The sequence below is a fragment of the Ambystoma mexicanum genome, chromosome 11, assembly GCF_040938575.1.
Source record: "Ambystoma mexicanum isolate Mex_15411 chromosome 11, UKY_AmexF1_1, whole genome shotgun sequence".
Classification (NCBI taxonomy): Eukaryota; Metazoa; Chordata; class Amphibia; order Caudata; family Ambystomatidae; genus Ambystoma; species Ambystoma mexicanum.
Window position 1 is genome coordinate 266,872,497 of NC_090934.1, and position 22,951 is coordinate 266,895,447.

The 22,951-nt window shown below is 43.3% G+C and overlaps 1 protein-coding gene across 8 annotated transcripts in view; it reads left to right on the forward strand.

The window, feature by feature from the left end:
• LOC138503358 (putative transmembrane protein 244) overlaps window positions 1-22,951 on the forward strand; it is a 262,341-nt gene that overhangs the window by 197,309 nt on the left and 42,081 nt on the right. For 5 of the 8 annotated variants that reach the window (XM_069623008.1, XM_069623007.1, XM_069623006.1 and 2 more), the window contains one exon: window positions 5,233-5,306. In XM_069623008.1, the coding sequence (XP_069479109.1) occupies window positions 5,233-5,306 (74 nt within the window). The remainder of the gene's footprint in view (window positions 1-5,232; window positions 5,307-22,951) is intronic. The other 3 variants (XM_069623012.1, XM_069623011.1, XM_069623013.1) reach the window with 1 other exon arrangement.

Here is a 22,951-nt window from a genome sequence, read left to right on the forward strand (position 1 = left end):
TTTTAATTTTGTGTTCTTTGGTTATGGAGTTTTAAAACAACTCCATTGGCATCATCCTTTTCTGTGTGTCTCACAGCACCTTCAGTGCAGTGGCACAGGGGTGTCTTTCAGACTCCCCAAGGTTTAAAAATCTTCTCTCGGACTGACTACCATCTCCCAGAGCATGTAAAGTTAGATTGGCTTTACTAGTCTTTTTAAATTTACTGATCCAGCAAACACTATCTTCCTATAGAGTGCTGGAGGGGTTGCCTAGCTTTCCCTGAGTCAAAACACTCATGTAACAGTCAAATGTTACCTTTTCCTAGTTTAAATGGCTGGTGGCAGTGGTTTAGATCAACTACCGTGATTTTTCCAGACCGCTAACAACGCTAGCTAAAAATCGGGTCAGCAATGTTTTTCAATATGGTGCCCCAGACCTATCTGTAAAAACAGACTCCGGTCATCTTTTTTTGCCATTTCTTTTAGGAAAAGTCCTTCTTGTGTTTGTCTCTGCTTGCCAAACCAGGTGTGGTCCCTTTGTTTCAAAGGCTTCAGTGCTGAAGCCCTCCTCTGGCGCCTGAGTGTCTGGGGTGGACAGGATGTGAGGGAGGTGGCCGAAACTCCCTGTGCTTAGTCTCCTAGGAGACCTGAATGCAATCTGGTGTGATTGGCCGGCTGACTGTCCAGCAAGGACAGCCACCCTGCTGGAATGAATGGGGAAAACTGTTTAAAAGCAGGTCTCTGGGACTTGGAAAGCAGAGTCGACCACTGGAACGAAAGAACCGAAGACGAGCTGAAGGAAGAGGATTCCTGCAACTCCTGGACGACCGGTGAAGCCCTGCTGTGGGTCCGAATTGCCTGAAACTCCAATTGACAGAGACGCCCTTCAAGGTTAACTTCTTCCCTTGAGTTTGGTGGGAACAACCAACTCGTAAGCCACCTGGATACCATCCCCATCTGGTCGAATTTTCATCAGAGTGCTGTTGAAAACCGGATAGCCAGAGGGAAGGAAACCAGCTCATGGTCTTTAAGGCACTCACACCTTAAACCGACGTCTTGCTAAAGCTTTTGGCATCATCCCTGGGCAGTGCAGGAATTTCCTCCTTCTTGTCCCCACGATTGAAGCCCAGGAACAGCAAGGTCTGCTCGAACTGCCAGGAACAACTGCCTCAGCTACACCTTTTCTTCAATAACCAGGTACTGTGCAAACGCGGTCCGGAATTCATTTCGGCCATCGAGAAAGTGCGTGAAACTTTCTTCAACTTCGAAGGCTTGTCCTTCCCTAAACAGATGTTAAACTTTTCGCCTAGCCAAATTCTTCTAAACTCTGTGGTAAAGACTTTACTGTCACTACCGGAACTGTGCTTTCTAATACAAAGACTCTGAACCATTGACTTTGGTCCAGGCCTATGAGATGAATTGCTGGTTGTAGTTACTGAAACCCTTTGCCCTGCCTATGAATGCATTTGTGCTGTTGATTCACGTAGCCTTGTCATTTTACCCCTTTTAAAGTATATGAAATGCCATTTTGCTCCCACTTCATTGGAGCTAAACGTGTTCATTTACTTTCTGGATGTGTTTTTGTGGTTTATTAGTGTGTGTTATTGAGCTGCTCTTGCTAGTGTAATGTTTTCTAACTGACCGAGTAAATAAATGTATATTCTTTTACCAAAACACCTTGAGTTAGTGTTGTTTGAAGCACTGTATTAGTTGGTCCTTTGTGTAACTTGTTCTACTGCTCACTTAAACACTTGAGATAAGTCTGGCTGCTCAGCCATCGCTACCACTTTACTGTGGAGTACAGGCTTGTACCAAAGGTGAAATTGTGCTTACACTTGTAGTCCTACTTGCAGGTAGTGTTCCCAAAGGGTACTGCATGTGATTCTGCCTAACATAAGCTTCTATATAATTTAATCCTAGTTAATGTAATACAGTTTTTCTGGCTAACTCTCAATCTAGCCTTGGTCAATGCCCACTTATTACCTGCCCACGCCCATGACCTCCTAACTGCAGGTAATCTTGATGCCCTTGCCATCACAGGAACTTGGCTACATGCAGCCTCAGGTCATACCCCTTCTCTTGCTATCCTGACAGGTTACACCATGTTTAGGAATGACAGACTTAACGCCAGAGGCAGTGGAGTTGCCAAGATAGTAAAAGACCACCTGTCCATTAAGCCTTGAGACACCACCCTCAACGAGAACTGCAAAATCCTATCAATGAAACTGACCACCCCCCACTAACACAATCACACTCCATTTTATCTACCGCCCACCCGGCCCCATCCTGACCTTTGAAGACCTTCTTCACACGCAAGGAGACAATATTAAGCCCTCCTCGAATGTTATCATCCTCAGTGACCTGAACCTGGGCCTTAAGTACCCTACTGTTATGAAAGCGATGGCCAATTCTCTGAATGCCCTTGGGTTTAGCCAACGCATCAGCAATTATACCCATGCCAAAGGTCGCACCCTGGATTGGATCACTGAGCTCAACTGCCTCATCACCATCAGATCCAATTCTCCCTGCCCGTGGTCTGACCACCACATTACTGCCTTCACTATCCCTCTCTGCCAACAAACAAACCCCTCTACGGTACTACTACCGCCGTCGTTGGCACATAGCTCCCGTAATTTAACCAAAGACTGCATTCTACCTTTTCTCGATGCCCTAAAACAAGGGCACCTTGGCTCACAAGATCCCAAAATACTAACAGATGTCTACGCAAAAACCTTAACTAAACCGGTAGACATTATTGCCCCCTTAGCACCAAAAAAAGACAAGCCTGCAGAACATATCAACTACTGGTTCACCTCTGACCTCATGGAACTCAGAACCAAAAGATTACTTGCGGAAACAGGTTGGAAGAAAACTCCCACAACACCCTAAAGCAGGTGTTCACGAGTCTCTCCAAACGTTACAAACAAGCCATCATTCATGCGAAAGCTACCACCTTTAAAACAAGAATAGCCAATGCCAAATCTGACACTCGAGAATTATTCACCATCCTCAGGGAATTGGAAGCCACCACCTCCTTACCCTCCTTACCCTCTACCCTCACTAAAGAGATAGCATGGTACAACAACATTTAGAATGCCATGTTACTAAAAGTTGAGGCGCTACAGAAATACATTTTCACCAAATGATCTACTCTGAAACCTACTTGCCGGGCCATTGCAGCCACTTCCACCCCCATGACCAATAGCCAAGACATCCCACTATTTTGCTTCCAAAGTCTCTGAACCACAAACTCTACACATCCTTAAGAGCCTGAAACCTACGAGATGTAAAGGTGATGTATGCTCTGCCTCTCTCATCAAAGACTATGCTGAAGCATTGACACCTTTCATCACAGCCTTTATCTTTTAGGGCAGACACAGTGCCGTCCAGCCTTACAGAAGCTTGGGTCCTCCCCCTTCAAAAAAATACCCCCCCTGGACCCTGCTGTCCTTAACAACTACCGACCAATCATCACAGTACCCTTCCTACTAAATATTCTGGGTATAGAAGCATATGTCCAAATTCAGCACCATCGGGAAGGAAATCACGTCTTGGGAGTCTCCCAGTCTGGCTTCCGCCCAGGCCATGGCGCAGAGTCAGCACTCCTAGACCTCAAAAACCAGATTCACGAGATCAGGGATGAATGGAGACCTGCCCTGCTTCTCCTTTTAGATCTGTCCGCGGCCTTGGATCCAGTTGACCATAAAATTCTCTTCCACCATTTTACCACCTCTGCATTATTCTCACCTGAAGCTATGTCCTGGATCACCTCCTTCCTTGAAGGCAGAGCAGTGAGAGTATTTGCTGAGAACGCCAGTGCTCCACCAGCCCCAATTAAATGTGGAGTTCCACAAGGATCATGCGTCTCTTCCACGATATACAACATATTTACGAAGCCAATCTTTGGCCGTCTCACTCATTTGGCATTGCCTACACCTCACTGGCAACTATGCAAACAACACTGACACTTTGAGCGCAGCATACGCAACCATCCAAGCCTGATGGCGAGGCTCAGCCTCTGCCTCAACAACAAAAAGACTGAGCTCCTTCTTGACAGACCCTCAATGGTGCTAACAAGACCTCAACCCTAAATACTCTGCTTTCAACCTCAGTGCACCCAGATTCTAGTCTCCTCAGCGGTAAAAACACTGGGTGTATACCTTGATGCAACCCTATCATTAACCTGCCAAGTAAGTGTCATCTCCTCCTTAGCGATGTACGCAACCAAATTGATAAAAGCTGCCAGACCCTTCCTATAAACAGATAGCTGTCTACTGTGCGCACAGTTGTTGGAGCCGGGCTAGACTATTGTAATGTTCTCTTTGCTGACACCTCGGCACATAACCAACAGAAACTACATACCATCCAAAACAACGCTCTTCCAGCAGCCCTGAACATTCTTAAATCGGAACATATCTCGGCCACACAAAGACCGGGACACTGGCTCCTTAATCGAGAAATAATTATTTTTAAAACACTCACAATCGTGCACAGTTGCATATCTAGGTATGCCCTGCCTTACCTGGCCCAGACAATCTCTAAGACTCAATCGTTCAGGGCTACCAGAGCACCATACTCCCATAGATTGGTTCGACCGAAGTTCAAACGCTCCAAAGGCCGAGGGTCAAGTTTTCCATCCATTGCAGCAAAGCAATGGAATTCTCTCCCTCCTGCCCGGAGGGCCTAAGAGTCGTTTTGGGTCTTCCTTAGGGCCCTCAAAACCTGGCTGTTTGCATAATATGGTGTACCCTGCCCTGATGTTCCATCCTGGATTTTAACTCTCTGTTTGTAACCTCAATTTATTTGGATTTCTACTCTGTGTGCAATTTTTATTCCATCCTGAATTCAACTTCCTATTGCCAACTGGCTATATCTAACGACACCTGCAACAGAGCCTACTATGGGTTTTTTGTGCTTTATAAATGAAAAAATAAATAACTAAGGCTATCAAGATTACTAAGTAGATCTATATTCTGTGTATTTGTTCGGCCTTCAGCTAATTGCTATTTTAGCAGACACTTTTCCAATTGCATTTAATCTATTATCTTTTTTTTAAATTCATTTGATCAAGAGGTTTAATGTGTTTTTCTTTAATTACTCTTTTGTATTTTAATAATCCTAGGTAGAAATATTTAAAAAGAGGAAATTGGCAGACTCACTGTACCTGGCGTTGTTATTCTCTGGGCTTATATGGAGCCGATGCCACGGTTTCCTTATCACCCCAATTTCTTTCTTTTTGTTTTTTAACACCAGACTTGACACGTTTGATGGACTCATCCCATTCGATTTCAAGACCGATCCGTCTGACTCGGATTCAAAATATCTGGGTAAGTGTTGCCATCCCTCAACTCTGTGCCATCGGGGTCATGCAATGGCGTAGTGAGTGTTGTGGAGAAATGGATTGTGTCTAGCCTGCCGTTGGACACCAAGATTCAGTACCAATAGAGCACTATATAAAACACTAGAATAAATGTTGTTGCAGTAGAAAAGGATATTAACATAACATAACTACTACTGACAAACTCATGTCCATTAGCCCCTGACTCCCCTTCTGGTGCCACTTATGCCGGACTGGAGTCACATTGATGACCCACTGCAAACCTAATATAACAAAATATATGTATTAAGCATCTTCACTGACACAATCACTACATTTAAGGTGACACAATGAGAAGCAGATACAGAGTGATATAGAAGTTAAACAAGTATCTGCATCCTAACCAGTAGGATCAACTAAAACAGGGGATTGCCCCAAAAGTGGTACAGCCATGGTGGGGGACCAAAATATAACAACAACAGGAATTCCCAAAGCTGTAAAAAATCAATTTAACCTAATTTCTTTAAGTTAAAGAAATTAGGTTAAATTGATTTTTTACAGCTTTGGGAATTCCTGTTGTTGTTATATCATAACCAGTAGGAGACACCCAACCTTTTTAACATTCTACAACAAAAAGAGTCAAGGCATTCCCTTGCTTTAAATGGATATGCATAACCTACATAAATGCCATGGGTTCAAAAGCCAGTGTGGCCGATAGTGTGATTTTGCTACTGAAGAAGCTTAATTGGGTACTGTAATTGTTGGGTAATAAAAACACTGGGGTTACTGTGGGGGAGGGGGAGCTCCACAAAGAATCCTTTTTGTGTGCAAGTCATTACAGATTTAAGTAATTAGTAATGTTTGTAATTTATACTCCAAAAGGAAACTCATAGAAGTCAGGTGTCACTTACTACTGTTGGAAACTCTTTGGTGATTGCACCTGATTCACAAAGAAAGACTCACTTACACCCAATATTGGTGGTATGACGAATCTGGACAATTTGTCCCTTCTCCCCATAGGGGAGCCACCCCCTGTGAGGCTACGGAGGAGAGCCGGTTACGCACGACACTCCGTAGGGGTCTGGGCAGATGAGACCTAGCTGTGAGTGACTTCCCTCTTGGGGACAAGGACTCCCATTCCAAATCGCTGTGTCCGCATATGTGGATGTGGAAAAGACTTTACTATCTCCTACAACAACTATATTCCATAAAGATACTTCTTTGTATTTATTGGCTACAGGCAATGCTGAACACAGCCTGAATGACACAGTCGACGAAGAATGACAATGTTCTGTTTGTTCACGTGACATGCATAAGAGTGGAAACTCCTACGGAGAAGAGGGAATGGCCTCTGCATCGTTTATTTCCTGGAGGTGCAGAGCCACACCGGGCTGCAAAACCTGTGGCAGCAAGGAGCATGAGTGAAGCGCTAGCTGAATGCCTGAAGGTTGGCATTTCACCTGACCGAGTAACCAAGGTATGAGAAGGAACCAAGACTGTGATAACCGCGTCTCATTTGGTTGCGCAACCACAAGCGCGTTGTGGTGGACCGGGAGGCCAGTAATGGATGCTGATACCAGATCCTTGGAAGGAGCCCGAGTCCCTGAGCTCCACATACGTCAGACAGTAGCTACAGAGACGGGTAGCCACAGGGAAAGCTGACAAGGTTACGATAGCCTAAGAAACCCGACAGAGAGCCTACCCATAAAAGGTACAAACGTTGTGATTAACGTATGTGAAAGCTATCCAGATTAAGGGTACGTGAGAAACCTGCATGCGGAAATACGCTTTGAAGAGGTGCAGGGAAGGCATGGTATCAACAGTAAGACAGACACAAGTGACCACAAAAAAAGAAGTGTTCAAAAAATGATATGTCAGGACGTTCAGGTGGTTGGCCTCCATTCCCAATGTTTTCAGCCAGGACAATGTTGTACACTCGAACTTAGCACAGTCTCTGGCTTCTCTAGCATGAGGGTACAGTTCAATCATTAGCATCAGGGCATTTCATGCCCAAGTCTCTTTGCCTTTCAAAGTCTCTTCATTTAGAGGGCCTGATGCGACAAACAAAGTTCTTTCCCTCTTTTGGATTTTCACAAGTACTCAATTTCTTAGGCGATCCACTATTCACCTCAGATCCCCCTCAGCCGGGCTCAGATCCTCACAAAACAATGTTCATAAATTATGTATGCGTCCAATTTCTCGTAGGATATTCTTTTGCGGGTTCACCCGAGGTCCCCCTCAGCCGGGGTCAGATCTCGGATCCCCCTCAATCAGGCTCTGATCCCTTTTAACACATTGTTCAATTAGTCTCCCTCTGCCGGGCTTGGACTAATTCCAATTTCCAATATAACTTTACACAAACTTGCTTTAACCAAAAGCTTTTAGCTGATCTCCCTCATTGGGCTCGGACCAACTTCATATACTTTTTCAACAACTATCGAAGACTTTCAAATGTGCACAGGGTTTTGCTTGATTCGTTGCAGGACCATTTCGATTTCACAATTCTTCATCACTCTCCACATTTGCCACCTTTCAGCTGGATACCTAACAGAGGGCCTCATTATGACCCAGGCGGTAAGGGGTTTACGGCAGCGTTAACAGCGCCGACCCTTACCGCCTGAGTACGAGGTCCCTTAGCGCCATGGCGCTTTTAACACCTGCTTTTAGCAGGTGTTAAAATCCATGGCGCTAAGGGACCATGGAGTTAATTACGCCACCGTAATTTACGGTGGCGTAATTAACGCCTTCCCCACTCCCATTATGCCCTATGGGGCAAAAATGGGAATGGGGAAGGGTAAATGGGGATTGGGGACTTACCGCCCCGCCAAACTCGGAATGGGGCGGTAAGTCCGCCAACCACCATGGCGTAAACGTAGTTTACGCCATGGTGGTAAAGTCACGGCCCAGGCGGTAACTTACCGCCTGGGTCGTAATCAGGCCCAGAGACTTTCGAATGAGCACCCACTACTCGGTCTCCGATATCGTATCTTGGCTTCAAAGTTCAATCACTCATCTTTGGTTTAATTGTGCTCACGTTGCTTGCCACATACGCTTCATACACTGTTCTCTTCAGTATTCACGAAACAATTTTGCTGCTTGCAACCTTGGCTTCAACACAGACCGGTCTGGTATCAGTCTCCCCAACTCACTGGCTGTGCTGACTTCACTGGCGCTGCTTTGTTGTACGAGCCAAGGAATGTACCAAGGCAGCAAACGATACTCCCCGCCTTGACTATCGATGCGATAGAGCCCCGAGTACCTCAGACACACAATGCGGGATTCTTCAGCCTTGATTCCTGGTCTTATGTTTCCTATTCTCAAAGGTTCATGAAAGGAACGGTCTTTCGTTGAAAAGGTCAAGGGCACTTCCCTCCTTGCAATCCTCTTCGGTTTCGACATCTTTCGCCTTGTATTAAACTGCCATCTTTGAACTGCTGCTTACTCGTGTGCTTTGCCTTGCTCAGAGTGTGCTTTGGTGCTCCACATTTTATCCGTGTAGGGAAGTGTAATGGAAGTCAGGTGTGTGTAATGGTGAGCAGTAATTGCCTGACCCTGCCTGACCATTGTATTCGGACATGTCCGGAATACGGCTCGGATGTTAGTGCGTTTTCTCTTGTATTGAGCTGTCTGTGACAAAATGTTTGTGTTGGGAAAAGGGGGGGGTGAGTTCCTAAATATAGGATGGGGTAAAGTTGTTACAGGGAAGGGGATACCACATCTCGCCATTCGGTGTCCCACTTTCACTTCCCGAAGACTCCTCACCAAGGTGTCCTCCCGCCTGGTACACCCTAGGAACTGGATCCAAAAGCGATGGCCGTGTCCTGGCCACCTGGATGACAGATCCCCGGGGACTAGTGGGTGAGACACCTTCACGTTTCTCACACAGGGGACCGAGGAAAATACGAGCATTGAGAGCAAGAGCTGTGAAAGCTATCAAGGTTACTGAATGTGCAAATACTCTATGAAAGAATTTTTCTTTCCTGTGCCAATTTCCCTCAACCTGAGAGACCTCCGCCACTTTTTCTAGACTTCTGGGATGTGTTGCTTTACTCTCCTGAGTGAGTGGGACTTTTTACCACTCACTCATTCTTTTGCTCTGTATTGGGAACCCTATTTGTTCTGGTACTATATTATTTTTACTTTTAATGGAGTCATGCTTTCCTCCATGTATTTCACTACAGGCATCTGTAATAAATTAATGCAGCACACAGCACCCTATGTGTAGTGTTGGTGGGGAGGCCTTTGGGCTCCCCTTCTTATTCATTGTTACTTTTTCCTTAGAACTACTGTTGTCAAGGATAGTAAGGCACTTTTATCTTACTTGCCTTTCTTTTTATAGGATCAGCACACACCACCTTATGTGGAGTGATGAGGGGCTATCTAGTAACTCCCTTCCCACTGCTCCTTTAACTTTTATAGTTACAGTGACAGACAAACCCGAACGGCTGGTGGCAGTGGATACTTTTTTATAATTTTTGTGCTTGTTAATTGCAGGCTGTTTTCAGAGCTGCAGTAAAGCAGCCATGGGTGACCATTATTTCAAAATGGCCCCAGTCTTCTTGTATCGCCATTTCCGGTTTGTATGTCTTTTGTTGGCCCTTCTTCTACCATTCCAGGTGGAAGTGAGACCTCTTTCAGTTGTGCCTTTGGCGGGATACCTTTGTTAAGCCTGCCTAGGCTCCAGTGTGTCAACTGAGGCAGGAAAATAGGGAGGAGCCCAAATCCTCTTTGGCCTTTGTCTTAGGTTAGGCCTGGCTGGAACCAGTTTGAACTGGACAGCTGGCTGTCCTGCAAGGTTCATTAGACTAAATTAATGGGTTCCTGCATAAAGGGCAAGGCTTTTGGGACAGAAGGCAGAATTGGGGGTTTCCCTTATATGAGTCTTATGAGAAGATCTCCGAAAAGAAATTTCTAAAAAAACCTTTAGACTCATTTGGAAATAAATTGTATACTAATACTAGATATTTGAGGGATTTCCAACCTCTATTTGATTTGTTTAGATTGTTGCTCAAATTAGAATACATGAAACTGTCACTATGAAACGGTTTCATTTATCCTTTCCTTTCCCTTTTTTTAAATCAGAGAAGCTTTTCCTCTCTTGCTCTTTCCTCTTATTCTGAGCACTGGGTTTTTCGTTTGTTCACACTTGCACTTATCAGCATCCGTTTCCTTTATTTTTTAACCTTGGTTATGTGTAACCATATGTTTGATGAATGATGTAAATAATTGTTTCATCTCCCCTCTCCATGTTTACGATTCAATGTATAATTGTTGTGTTTTTTTAATTCTGTTATTCAACACATGGTAATCTTTGTTTGCAACTTTTTACAGCATTAAAACAGTATAAATTATACACTGGAAATGTTGTGGTACATGTGGTCATCTTGTTTTTCTATATATTTCACCATGCATGAATATGGTTGTAATTAGGGGTGGGATTTGATACAAGAAAAATACCCAATTACTGAAAGGCACTCCACCAATTCAGCACACTAGGCAAGGTGCTGAGTGCTTTGTTTCGTGCTTTGCAGCATTATCCTGTTGTGTTATTTAGTACTCTTTGTGCCCAGCTGCTGTTCATATACTCCCCAAAGGGCACGCCAACTCCTTTTCATGTTAGAGGAGCACTGTAACTGAAGCTCCAAAGAAGACGATGACAAGAGACACCTGTATCTACTCCAGTAACCGCAGAAGCACTGCTGAAGTACCGCTGCTGTCCCGACCCTGTTTTGTAATCGACTGGGACACTCTGCTAAGGATGACTTCTCCTCTGGGCTGGGTACCTTGGTCACCTTGAAGTGCATTGCCCTGCTGTTGACGAATTTCGCTGGAACGTCTGTGGCATCTGTGTGGACCACCAGAAGCACAAATCCCCTCCTCAAAGTTCCCTCACTAGAGTGCAAGACCGAGAAACCAAGAAGATTCTAACCGGCAGTGATCGTCAGCTACCGGTGCTGAGAAAAAGGCGCCAAAACCACAAATCAACATGGAAATGTTAAGATTTCTGTGCTGGTGAGTCCCTCTCTTGACTACTGCTGCAGAAGCCCATCCAGGGCCTCCTTTTCGTCACCACAGACATTGACTAGGAGACCAGGTTTTCAGCCCTGCATCTAGAAGGACCCCGGCTTCATCAGCTTCTTCACTCTCAAGTTGCTGTGGGGCTTAAGGGAAAATTACCTCAAGCTGTTTGTGTCACTCCTTTGCTTTTGGAGCACTGTCTTCACTCTTCGGGTGTTCATCAAATTTAAACCACCCAAGCCTGACAGCCTATGTCCCTCCAGGAAGGCTTCTCCTAAGCTCCTGAACTTAATTCAAGACCAACTAACTCGTAACTTACCTGTGCTAAGAAGATTTGCATCAGAACTCTTTCATTCCTATGCACTTGGGCAAGGGTCAAGCCTTATAAGAGTTGCCACTAGTATTGCTTACCTGTGATTATTGTTCTTAAAACATACATATTATAAATATCATATCAACATCAAATGTTTTAGAATATTAAGGGAATAAAGCAGGTTAGCCATTTGTTATATCATTTTCTTATCCACACATGGAGTGACTTCAGTTAAGGTCAGTAAAAGTAGTTATTTTGGTTCCATGTGTTAATATCCCCGCAAATATATCGGCATACAAAAATATCGCCATATATTTGTGGTGATATTAAGGCATGGAACCTGCGGGGGACACCCCCGCAACCCCTGCATTATTTTTAAAGGAGCGGAGGACACCCCCGCAACCTCTGCTCCTAAAATACCCAAAATGACTCCCCCCCAAAAAATTGTGGTATATATGGTTGTCTGGAACGGCCATATGCGATAATTTTTTGGGGGGAGTCATTTTGGGTATTTTAGGAGCAGAGGTTGCGGGGGTGTCCTCCGCTCCTTTAAAAATAATGCAGGGGTTGCGGGGGTGCCCCCCGCAGGTTCCATGCCTTAATATCACCACAAATATATGGCGATATTTTTGTATGCCGATATATTTGCGGGGATATTAACACATGGAACCAAAATAACTACTTTTACTGACCTTAACTGAAGTCACTCCATGTGTGGATAAGAAAATGATATAACAAATGGCTAACCTGCTTTATTCCCTTAATATTCTAAAACATTTGATGTTGATATGATATTTATTTGAGTTTATAACTGCCTTGTGTGTGTATATAAAATAAATCACTATTTGTGATATAACTGCAAGTGTGTAAGTGTTTCCTAAGACTCATATATGTTCTGATTTCTTTTTACTGATTTACAGCTCACACTCCTCCTACTAAGCTAAGCCTGGCTGTTCTGCCATTCTACCAACCTTGGGTAGTACACGCATATATTATAAATTGCGGCCTTGACACCAAGGGATAAGCCTTGTAGAGTCCAATACCAATTGGACTGTAGAAAAACATACCTAACAAGGGGGACTGAGAAAAATACAAACATTGTGAACAACAAAAGCGATTAAGGTTATGGGAGCCTGAGAAACCTGTGGGTGCAAAACTCCTATGAAAGGGGGATTGAAAAAGAGAAAATGAAACTTTGAACTAAGACTGAGCACGTAACAGAAGGTACAGCATTATAGTTTGGTTGTTTTCAATAAATCTCAGAAGAATAGAAATGTTTACAACAAGAGGCAGTTTCTTTGAGAACAGGAGAAAGTGAAACCCTGACTTGATACAAAGACTTGGAAGAATAACCTGTGCTGTGAAAAAGGACATTTTGAAGCCCCAAGCACATCAAGTATAAATTGGGCCACGTCGGCACCTTGTTGAGGCTATTGAACAAAGCCTCCCTTTTTCCTTTTAGTTCGATGTTTATTCTAAAGTGGTAGGGTCAGTTAGTGGACAGGATTCTGACGGAAGAACTTTAATTTGGACTTCAAAGTCTATTTTAGCTTTGTTTTATTAGGTAGGGAAATTCTCTCATAGCGATAAGGCTAGATCGGCATTATATCCTTTTATTTTGAATAAAGTGTTTTTACACACTTGAGTAGGGGATGCCTGCCTAGAAAACATGATAATTTAACAGCTGCCATGACCAACATACTGCTCCCATACCAGACTACACTATGCATGTTCCAGAAGGGGCCCCTGAGGGACCCTCGAATGTGGAAACAAGGCACAGTCACTACACACGAATAGATACGCCAAACACAAGGTTCTGCTCCCAAAATCTAGGGTTTATTGCAATACAAATTGTTCCAATTGGCCAAGTGGTCCCACACAATGACACAATTGATGTCGCCCCCAATTCATTTCCCTTTGAATTAGAGGTGACGATTGACCATCATGACAAATATGACACTTCAGACCACCATATTTAGTAACAGGTTGCAATCTCCATTTTTACAGACACCATTCTTTGTTTGCGAGAACACAGCATTTCTGTTTTTCATAGGCAAGCTGTGCGTAGGAGACTGGCACATACCAGGGCTCCCTATCTCTAAGTTTCGATTCTCGCTCTAGAAGTCAGCCCGCTCTACGGGGCCTCACTGGGCTCAGAAAGGGGGGCCATAAAGAAGATCATAATTCAACTCTTTAAATGCTAGTTTCGTACATTTGCTATTCTTTCAGGAGACTCGCTGGCATTCGTGTACTGATTATATGCCTTGCTCCCTGTCTTCAAGGATACGTGAGGGTGGGAATCGGGCATTCCTGTCTGGCTCTCCAGTGTAATGTTTCAACATGTTTCTTAGCCTTGGACCATTGAAGTAAAATAATATCTACAGCAAAGCAGTTTTACATCAGTCAAAGTGGCAATGTTAGAGAGAGCAGAGAGAGAAAACAAAATGGCGATTCTGGTCATCTTAAAATGGCTTCACTCTAGTTAAACCAATAGCTACGTAATAACTAAAGAATAATGAATATATATTCTTACACTGTAAATGAGGCGGTTGGTCTTCGGCCAACCAATTATTCATTTCCGGACCCTCAAGGGGTGCTTAGTTTTTCTGGACTGACAAACCCTCCTCTTGGCCATAAGCCAAACATCTCATCCATACATTGCATCCTCCTCCGACCAAGTATTTGGATTAGATTCGGAATCTGATTCAACTTCGGACTCATGTACACTTTTTGTCTCCTTGTTATTATTATCAATATCAATTGCCATGAATTCTTTAATGGTTTCAGATTCGTTACTATGGCGAGTGCTTATTTTAGTAATGTTCTTTTGTTTCATCATTTGTACACACTCTTCGCTAATTTCAGTACATATTATGGGGAGACAATGTATGCAACAACAACATGTCACGAATATTCCTAGGATTGCTACTAGGATTGCAAATAGTTTCCATCCCCAGGATCGCAACACTTCCCAGAACCAGGAGCTTATGTTCAATTGCCAACCGCCTTCAGGGGGATAAAGATCGCAACTTAACACATGCAATTTTCTTATCGCCTCAAAAATCGTGGGGGAGGAGTCACTTACAAATACGCAGCACGCTGATTCCACGAGTTTGCAAACACTGCCACGGTCAACTAAGATTATATCAAGGGCCATTCTATTTTGTAGTGTCATTAATCTAATTCCTTTTTCTTCAAGAGTCATATTATATAATATATCAGTAGTTCCATTTATTGTTTCTTCTAATATCCTAGACAGTCGTCTTATGTTATAAGAGTTTATCGCCTGGCCCCCAAATGGTATGAATGATTTTGCTATGTCCTCTACAATCAATCCGTCTCCAATATTACGGTGAGGTCGTGACCTAGTCAATTTGGTTATGTCTGATGTTTTTAAAAGAAACACCCAGCGGAACAGAAATCCCAAATAACACGTGCCTCCCCAGTTCCTAGGTAACCAAGGATATGCTTTTTCTCCACATATGAAATACACAGGATCTCCCACATATATTGGTTCCACTTCTTTATCAAGGAATGTTATATTCCTGCATCTGGTAAATGTTTCTACCTGGAAAGAACCCTTTTTCTTTAGACAGAATGGGACAGAATGAGGGTTATAATTCACTGTATATGAAGGGGGTTCCGCATCCTTATTCCCATGTGGGTTCATGTGGAACGTGATCACTGATGTTTTATAAGGTACAGACAATCTATCCTGTGGCATTATTGGTGTAATTAATAGTCTTTTTTGGAACACGGAGCAACCCACCGGTTTCATAATTACTTCCTCGAATTCATTCATATTTGTTTTATCTAGTTGCCCAGTTTCACTTTCGTTCCATTTCCCATAATATAGGGCACTCAGAGAAGCATAACATGCAGAAGTTAAGGGCAGGGGCTGTACATACCATCCTATTCCCTGACCACCATGCTGCGGCAGGTGGGCACAAACCCAACAATTATTCTTTCTTAGGATTGAGTGTGTCATATTCATTATTAACAGCAATGTGTTGTTCCCATATCCTTCCCTATGTTTCTCTTCCATTGGGGACAAGGTATAGGAAATCACATGGACTGGGCTTTCTGTTGTGGAAATGTTCATCATGGGCAAAAGTACTTCAAGAGGGTGCATTTCCTCTAGGTACCATAACACTGTTATGTTCAACACTGGGGCTAATATACTCATTATGCACATTACTATAGTTAGACCCAACATACAATTCTTTCGACCATGTCCTTTTTCACCTTATTATGTACCACGTTTAACTCGCTATCAGCATTGGTGCAAGAGGAGGCATTTGCAGGTTCCGACATTCTTCTCTCGTCCTTCTTCTTCCGCTGTGCCTGTTGTGAATATTGTTTGCTCTTGTGCTTCTCCGGATGTTGAAATAGTTCACTCAATGTCTACAATCTTTTTATACCAGTTTTCTGTCTGCCTGGATTGCCTATTCATCTGGCAAGGCCTCCGTGCATTTTGCACATTGCTCTAGAATGTCAGAGCAGCTTCCTTTGTACCACATGCGCACCGCAAATGCGTTACATGTCACTTTTTTATGCGCCTCGCATTTCATTATTGCCAGGTGCTTTGGACACATAAGTGCAGACAGTAATCGTACAATCAGATGGCCATGCTGTATTCTAGCCCCATGGGATGTTTTGAAACCTCTCTCGGCCCATAATCGGCCAAAGTTATGGACTATGCCAAAGGCGTACTGGCTATCTATGAGGAATCTATGCTCTTCATTCCCGATCTTCATTTCTACGTAGGGTCCTTTCTGATTCACGGGAATAGACACTGGTTCCGACCCCTGTACTGGGCTGTCCTATTGGGGTAACAACACATCATCTGATGTGTAATCACCACTGTTATTATAGTATGCACCTGTCTGAGTATCAAAAATGTTCCCCCCTCTTCCTCTATTTCCCATTTGTGCACCTTGCTGATTTTGATTCTGTATATTTTGATTCGGAGCCTGGCCTTGATTTTGTGTACCATTCCCTTAATCATTCTGATGCTGCTGCATATGATGTCTGTTATGACCATTTGTTTCTCTGTGCCCTCTATGAGGTCTTCTCTGACCATTTCCGCCTCTATTTTGCAAGTGCGGACATTGTGCCCGCCAGTGTCCTTCCTATCTGCAATATGCACATTGGTTTAACCCCAAAGGCCCTCCATGCATTCCCAAATTTCCCCTGTTCTGTGCATTTCCCCTTCCCCTATTGTGTCCTGCTACCTGCTGGAGCAACATCCGTATTTTTAAATGTATTCTATCCTTCGCTTCTCTTTCTTTCTCAGTATTTACCCTGTTTTCATAATATTGAGCCATGTGTAATACTTCTCCTAACGTTTTCGCTTGCCATGCGCTTTCTGATGTCATTATAAAATTTTGAATTGGAAGTATTAATCCCCTCACATATTTATCCACAAATAACCTTTTCCCTGCTTCTGTACTTACATCCTGTCCACTGAAATCTGTAAATACTTCTTTGAATCTATTGAAATAATCTGTGGCCAACTCGTCTTTACCTTGCACACACATCGTCATCTTGTCCCATTGGATTCTTTTCTCTGGGACCAGTTCTTTTAACTTCTGTATTATCCTTGTCGGTAGTGCTAACATATTTGCCCCTGTCTCTGCTCCCACTGCTTTATTTTTATCCTCCAATATTAAATTCGCCCACGTGGCACCATAGGCTGTCTCATCATCTACCTTTCTTATTCGTTTCCATATCTCCGCTGGCAAAATTAAGGGGAATATTAGATCTATATCACCCATTATGAACACTGATGACTGCAATAAGGACTCCACTTCTTTATAAAACCCTGATGGATTTTTCCTTATGTCTGGGATTGTCTGTTTTAGATTATTTACTTCCTGCCTGGAAAAGGGAACAAGCACATATTGGGCTGTGTAATATGCTGGGATTACCTGAGCTGGCGCATTGCCTATTCCGGGAGTCTCTACCTTTGGTACAAAAGTAGGGGGCACTTCTCTCATGGGGAAGGCCACACTCACTATTCCTCCCCCTTCCCTCTTATGCAACAATATTCCAGATCGAGGGATAAGGCTGTCTCTCCTGTTCCCCGTTCCATCGCTCTCTTATATACCGCCAACACTTCCGGGGTGCTCACTTTTCCCTCGCTTCTATCTTTATTCATCAAATACTCAACGATCGTTTGTAACACTCTCCTTTTCATTGCTAAAGTGTATTCATCAAATATTCCATGTATTTCCATTGTGGGAATACTGGGTTCTGAAATCCATTTTTGTGCCTACCGCACACATACTTTTAGTGCTGCACTACCTTGTGCCGCTGGTAACGAAAATCGCCGGTCTCTACCCCGCTCAATATTTTATCTCTTATTCCCCGGTGTGGCGAATACTTCAGAATATTCTTCTTCAAGTTCATTCTTCAATTCAAACAGTCTATCTACATGCTCTTTTATCTCCTCATCTCTCCCTCTACAACGGGCTAATCCATTCAAATCCAACAATCATTGCGGTGGTAACTTTCCAATTAACTTTTTCCATTGTCCCGTCAAATATTCCCCCATGCATTCCAACAATACCTGCATTTCATTGTTCCTTCTGAAGTAACACAGTGACGCTAGCGTGGATCCCTCATCATGCTCGTCTATATATATCTCTGCTTGTTCTTGCAGCTCACGCTTTCTTTCCTTGCTGATCGCGCTACGAGTTACTCTCATACATTCATTCTGCTCAATTCCACTCATGAGAGGGTCAGTCGGAACAGTGGCACCCTCTTGATCGGAAGGTGCACAGGGGGCAGTGAAAGGGGAGCTTGTCTGCTGGGGCTGTGGCAATTGCAAAACACCTGGGGCTGGCTGGCTAGAGGGCAGTGCAGTGTCTGATGCAGCCTGTGGTTGTGCTGGCGTTGGGAGGAGCTGAACTGCGGAGGGGGTTGAGTGACAGCTACTGTCGTAGTCTGTTTCGTTTCACTCCTCGGGCCCTGTTTTGTTTCAGTTAAAATTCTGTTTATCAATTCATCTGATGTGCGTAGCTCTCTTTGTGGATATATTTTTTCTATGTTTAATTCATTGTGCTGCCTTGCCTTTCTCAAGCTGTTACTCCACTCCTCCTCCTCCTTCTCCTCAGCTTTCTCCATCTTTGACTTATGCCTACGCGCATGTTTCTCTCTACTTCTGTATCTGAGCATTGCTTCCCTTCTCCAGTCCCTAAGGGTGTCAAGTGCCCCAGCGCGTGCTCTTTTACTCATCAACACCTTTTCCAGGTTATCTATACGTCCCATCTCAAAACTCCCATCAATCGGCCACTGAAGATTTTCCTGTTTTCTGGTTTGCTTATGCCAAGTCCCACAAATTATCGCTCCCATACAATACTTTATGTACATCTCATAAGCCGGCATTCCTCCCGGTGGTGCTTCCTGGCCAGTTTCCAAAGATTGTTCACCTCAGCGGAAAAATCCTGCTAACGTGGACAATACCCCAGGCATGTTTTAACCTTACCCTTTGGCTAATCAAACTTACCCAATATCAGGATTACTTACAAATCGGGGTACGACTCACCTGATCAACCAATTTGTCTTTTCAAGACACAATTCGTCCGTATATTGACGCAACCAATGACGTTGTGTCTGCGCATCTAGGCTCTGCCTCGTTTCGGGACCCTCGCCTCCTTGTTCGCTGGCCGGGGACGTCGATCAGGGATCAGCGGTGTGCAGATCTGCAGAAAGGAGTCTCATCACTTACGCAGGGTGCCCCGAACACCTCTCGATCCCCGTTCGATCGCTTCCGTCCTCGCCGTTCTTGTCACCTTCCTTATTTTGCAATGTATACGATGGAACAAGTGGGGGAGGGACCCTATTCGGGCGCCATCTTGAAGGGGCCCCTGAGGGACCCTCGAATGTGGAAACAAGGCACAGTCACCACACACGAATAGATACGCCAAACACAAGGTTCTGTTCACAAAATCTAGGGTTTATTGCAATACAAATAGTTCCAATTGGCCAAGTGGTCCCACGCCCTGCGACGTGTGTCTAACAGACCTCAGGGAACGCAAGCAAAAAAGAGTCGTACATCAGTTACATATATACAAAAGGAGCACCTTATAATCAGCAATGACACAATTGATGCGGCCCCCAATTCATTTCCCTTTGAATTAGAGGCGACGATTGACCATAATGACAAATATGACACTTCAGACCACCATATTTAGTAACAGGTTGCAATCTCCATTTTTACAGACGCCCTTCTTTGACTGCGAGAACACAGCGTTTCTGTTTTTCATAGGCAAGCTGTGCGAAGGAGACTGGCACATACCAGGCCTCCCTATTTCTAAGTTTCGATTCTCGCTCTAGAAGTCAGCCTGCTCTCTGGGGCCTCACTGGGCTCAGAAAGGGGGGTCATAAAGAAGATCATAATTCAACTCTTTAAATGCTAGTTTCGTACATTTGCTATTCTTTCAGGAGACTCGCTGGCATTTGTGTACTGATTATATGCCTTGCTCTCTGTCTTCAAGGATACGTGAGGGAGGGAATCGGGCATTCCTGTCTGGCTCTCCAGTGTAATGTTTCAACATGTTTCTTAGCCTTGGACCATTGAAGTAAAATAATATCTACAGCAAAGCAGTTTTACATGAGCCAAAGTGGCAACGTTAGAGAGAGCAGAGTGAGAAAACAAAATGGCGATTCTGGTCATCTTATAATGGCTTCACTCTAGTTAAACTAATAGCTACGTAATAACTAAAGACTAATGAATATATATTCTTACACTGTAAATGAGGCGGTTGGTCTTCGGCCAACCAATTATCATTCATTTCCGGACCCTCACGGGGTGCTTAGTTTTTCTGGACTGACATTCCGAAGATGTGGGAGCTTCCTTGAGGGGTTTCTCTTATCATTCTCACAACCCAGTACTCTTCTCTGTATAGCTCCAAATCCTAGGCTAAGCCACTGAGAGAGGTTTTGAGTAGGGATATTGTGCTCGAGAAACATGTCCACCTTTTTGTTTCAGCTTTTCCAAGAAAAAGTTCAATAATATTAGGGTCTAACGTAGGGTGATTTGTATTAGCTTTGTCGCCTAAAGGAAGGACACAATCACAGAAATGTTTATTCAACTTGGAGCTTGATGTTGTGGCTATACTTTGGCATAAAAGCCTTTGGGTCCCATTAGTTCCGCATGTTCTTTTACTGTTTCTAGAACTGTGTTAATGTGCTTTTTGATGCTGCCCTATGATGTGCTGCAGCTTAGCTCTACTCCTGTCTAAAACACCAACATGGCGGTCCATGTGACAATATTCCAATCCATTTTCTAAGAACCCCAACTCAAAACGCTTACATTTAAAGTGGGTTTATTCTTCAAAATTGTTTTTTGAATCCTTGAACAGTTATAAGGACATGGCATATAAAGATGTAAGAGCAAATACATACGACAAAACATACAAAGAAATATATATATATATATATATATATTTTTCAAGTCTATATTTGCGGGTTGTTCAGCCCTACTTCTATAATATCTACACAAACATAACTTAATTAGCTTTATTTCCTCAACAAATCCATTTTGAGAGCTACTGGGTATTTTGTTCACGACATTGTGAATTTCTCGGGACCAAACAGGTCTGGATGTTGAAACATGGATTCCTAGGTGAGTCTACAAAACTGATCAGTTCCAATGCCCATGTTGTAGGAAGCCCAGGGTCACTTTTCATATCTTCACTCATTCCAATAAGGATTGATTCCAGTGGCTGATCAAAGATATAAAACTCATATATTACATTATCAGAGGTATCGCAAGGCAAACCTTGGTATATGGTGCTAAATTCAGAAAAAAGTTTGAAAGAATGAAATTTGGAAGAAGGTTTCAAACAGAAAGGTTTAAAAAAAACAAAAGTGAGAAAAAGTTGGGAAAACTATCCAGCAGTAAAAATTCTCAGTAGGAAGAGGTACTATGTTGCAGGGAGGAATAGGGGAGCGGTGTTCCCTTATTTTAATTTTAAAGGTATATTTTTTTTTAATAAGAGGCAGAATGACACATGGTTCTGTGGAAAAGAGAGCAAAGGGTCAGCAGGTTAAAAGGAGGGGAAAACAAGGGGTTACACCCTGTTAAGACATTAGCAATAAATGGCATGATGTACAGGTTGGAGAACATAAATTATGAGACCTGGGAGATCGGCAGAGCGGTACAGGGAAATGCACTTGAAACTCAAAATGTATAAATGAAAAGCACCAAGAAAACTTTTCCAGAGCAGTTATCGATACTTCAAAGCGAGCTATTAGTCGTATTCCCAGGCAATTACTAAATAATCAGGTTTTAAGAGATGATAGAACGAATTTGCAAACGGCACATCATATGTAGGAAAAAATAATAAACACATCAGACAAGAAATCAATCAAATTAAGTGTAGAGATCCAGTGCAGTTATTTTCTATGACACAATACAGCTAATATTTTGTACTTTTTTTCTAGCCAATGTGGTATCCCTTTCTAATAATGTGCAGTGACAATTAATTATTGAATATATAACCAATATGCAACAAAAGTGTAACAACCGTTTAGTAATGAGTAGTCATCAACTAATAAAATACAAATCGCTACTGGGTGTTATGAAATAATAAGTGATTAGTCAGAAGTAACTAAAGTGTTGTTACACCTTTGTTTAATTAGTTACTCATTAGTAAAGAGTATGTACTCATTTGTTGCATAACTAGGCAAATAAAACACGCGATGTATGTGGGTGTTGCTCCACAATGCCCACTACCTCTTGTGAAATCGATTAGGGTCACCAGCTTTAACGCCCCAAGGGCTCCCATGTCAGGGGCGAGTAGCTGACCGGGTCTTGTTTTTTTTTTATTTACACACCTCTGCCTGCAGTTTGGTTGATCTCAATGTCGATGCACTACAAGTACCAGTATGCAATGGCAACATTGAAATAAACCCATGTAAGCATTTGTTTTTAGCGGTAATTGGTATCTTGTTTGCACCCTTTTGTATTTAATTGAAATGACTCTTTGTGAGTGAGTTTTTGTGTGTAGGGGGCACTACAGAGAATCGATGTTGACAGCTGAGGGTAACAAGGGTGTGTTCAGACACGTTGTGAAGAGTGCCAGAATGAGAGCACCACTGTCTTTTTGTTGTGCCATGCAGTAAAATGGAAAATGATAGGGCAGCGAATTGAGATCTGGAAGTGAGTTTTCAGTTTAAATGTAGGAAGCTGCTGTCCAAATGGTTAGGTGCAGATGCAAGGCCATGCCCATTTTTAACACGCTTCATCTCACTGCATGGATTTACATGTACGTGCAGTGAGATTTGGTCGTACGTTTCAGTCCGGATAACAGGTG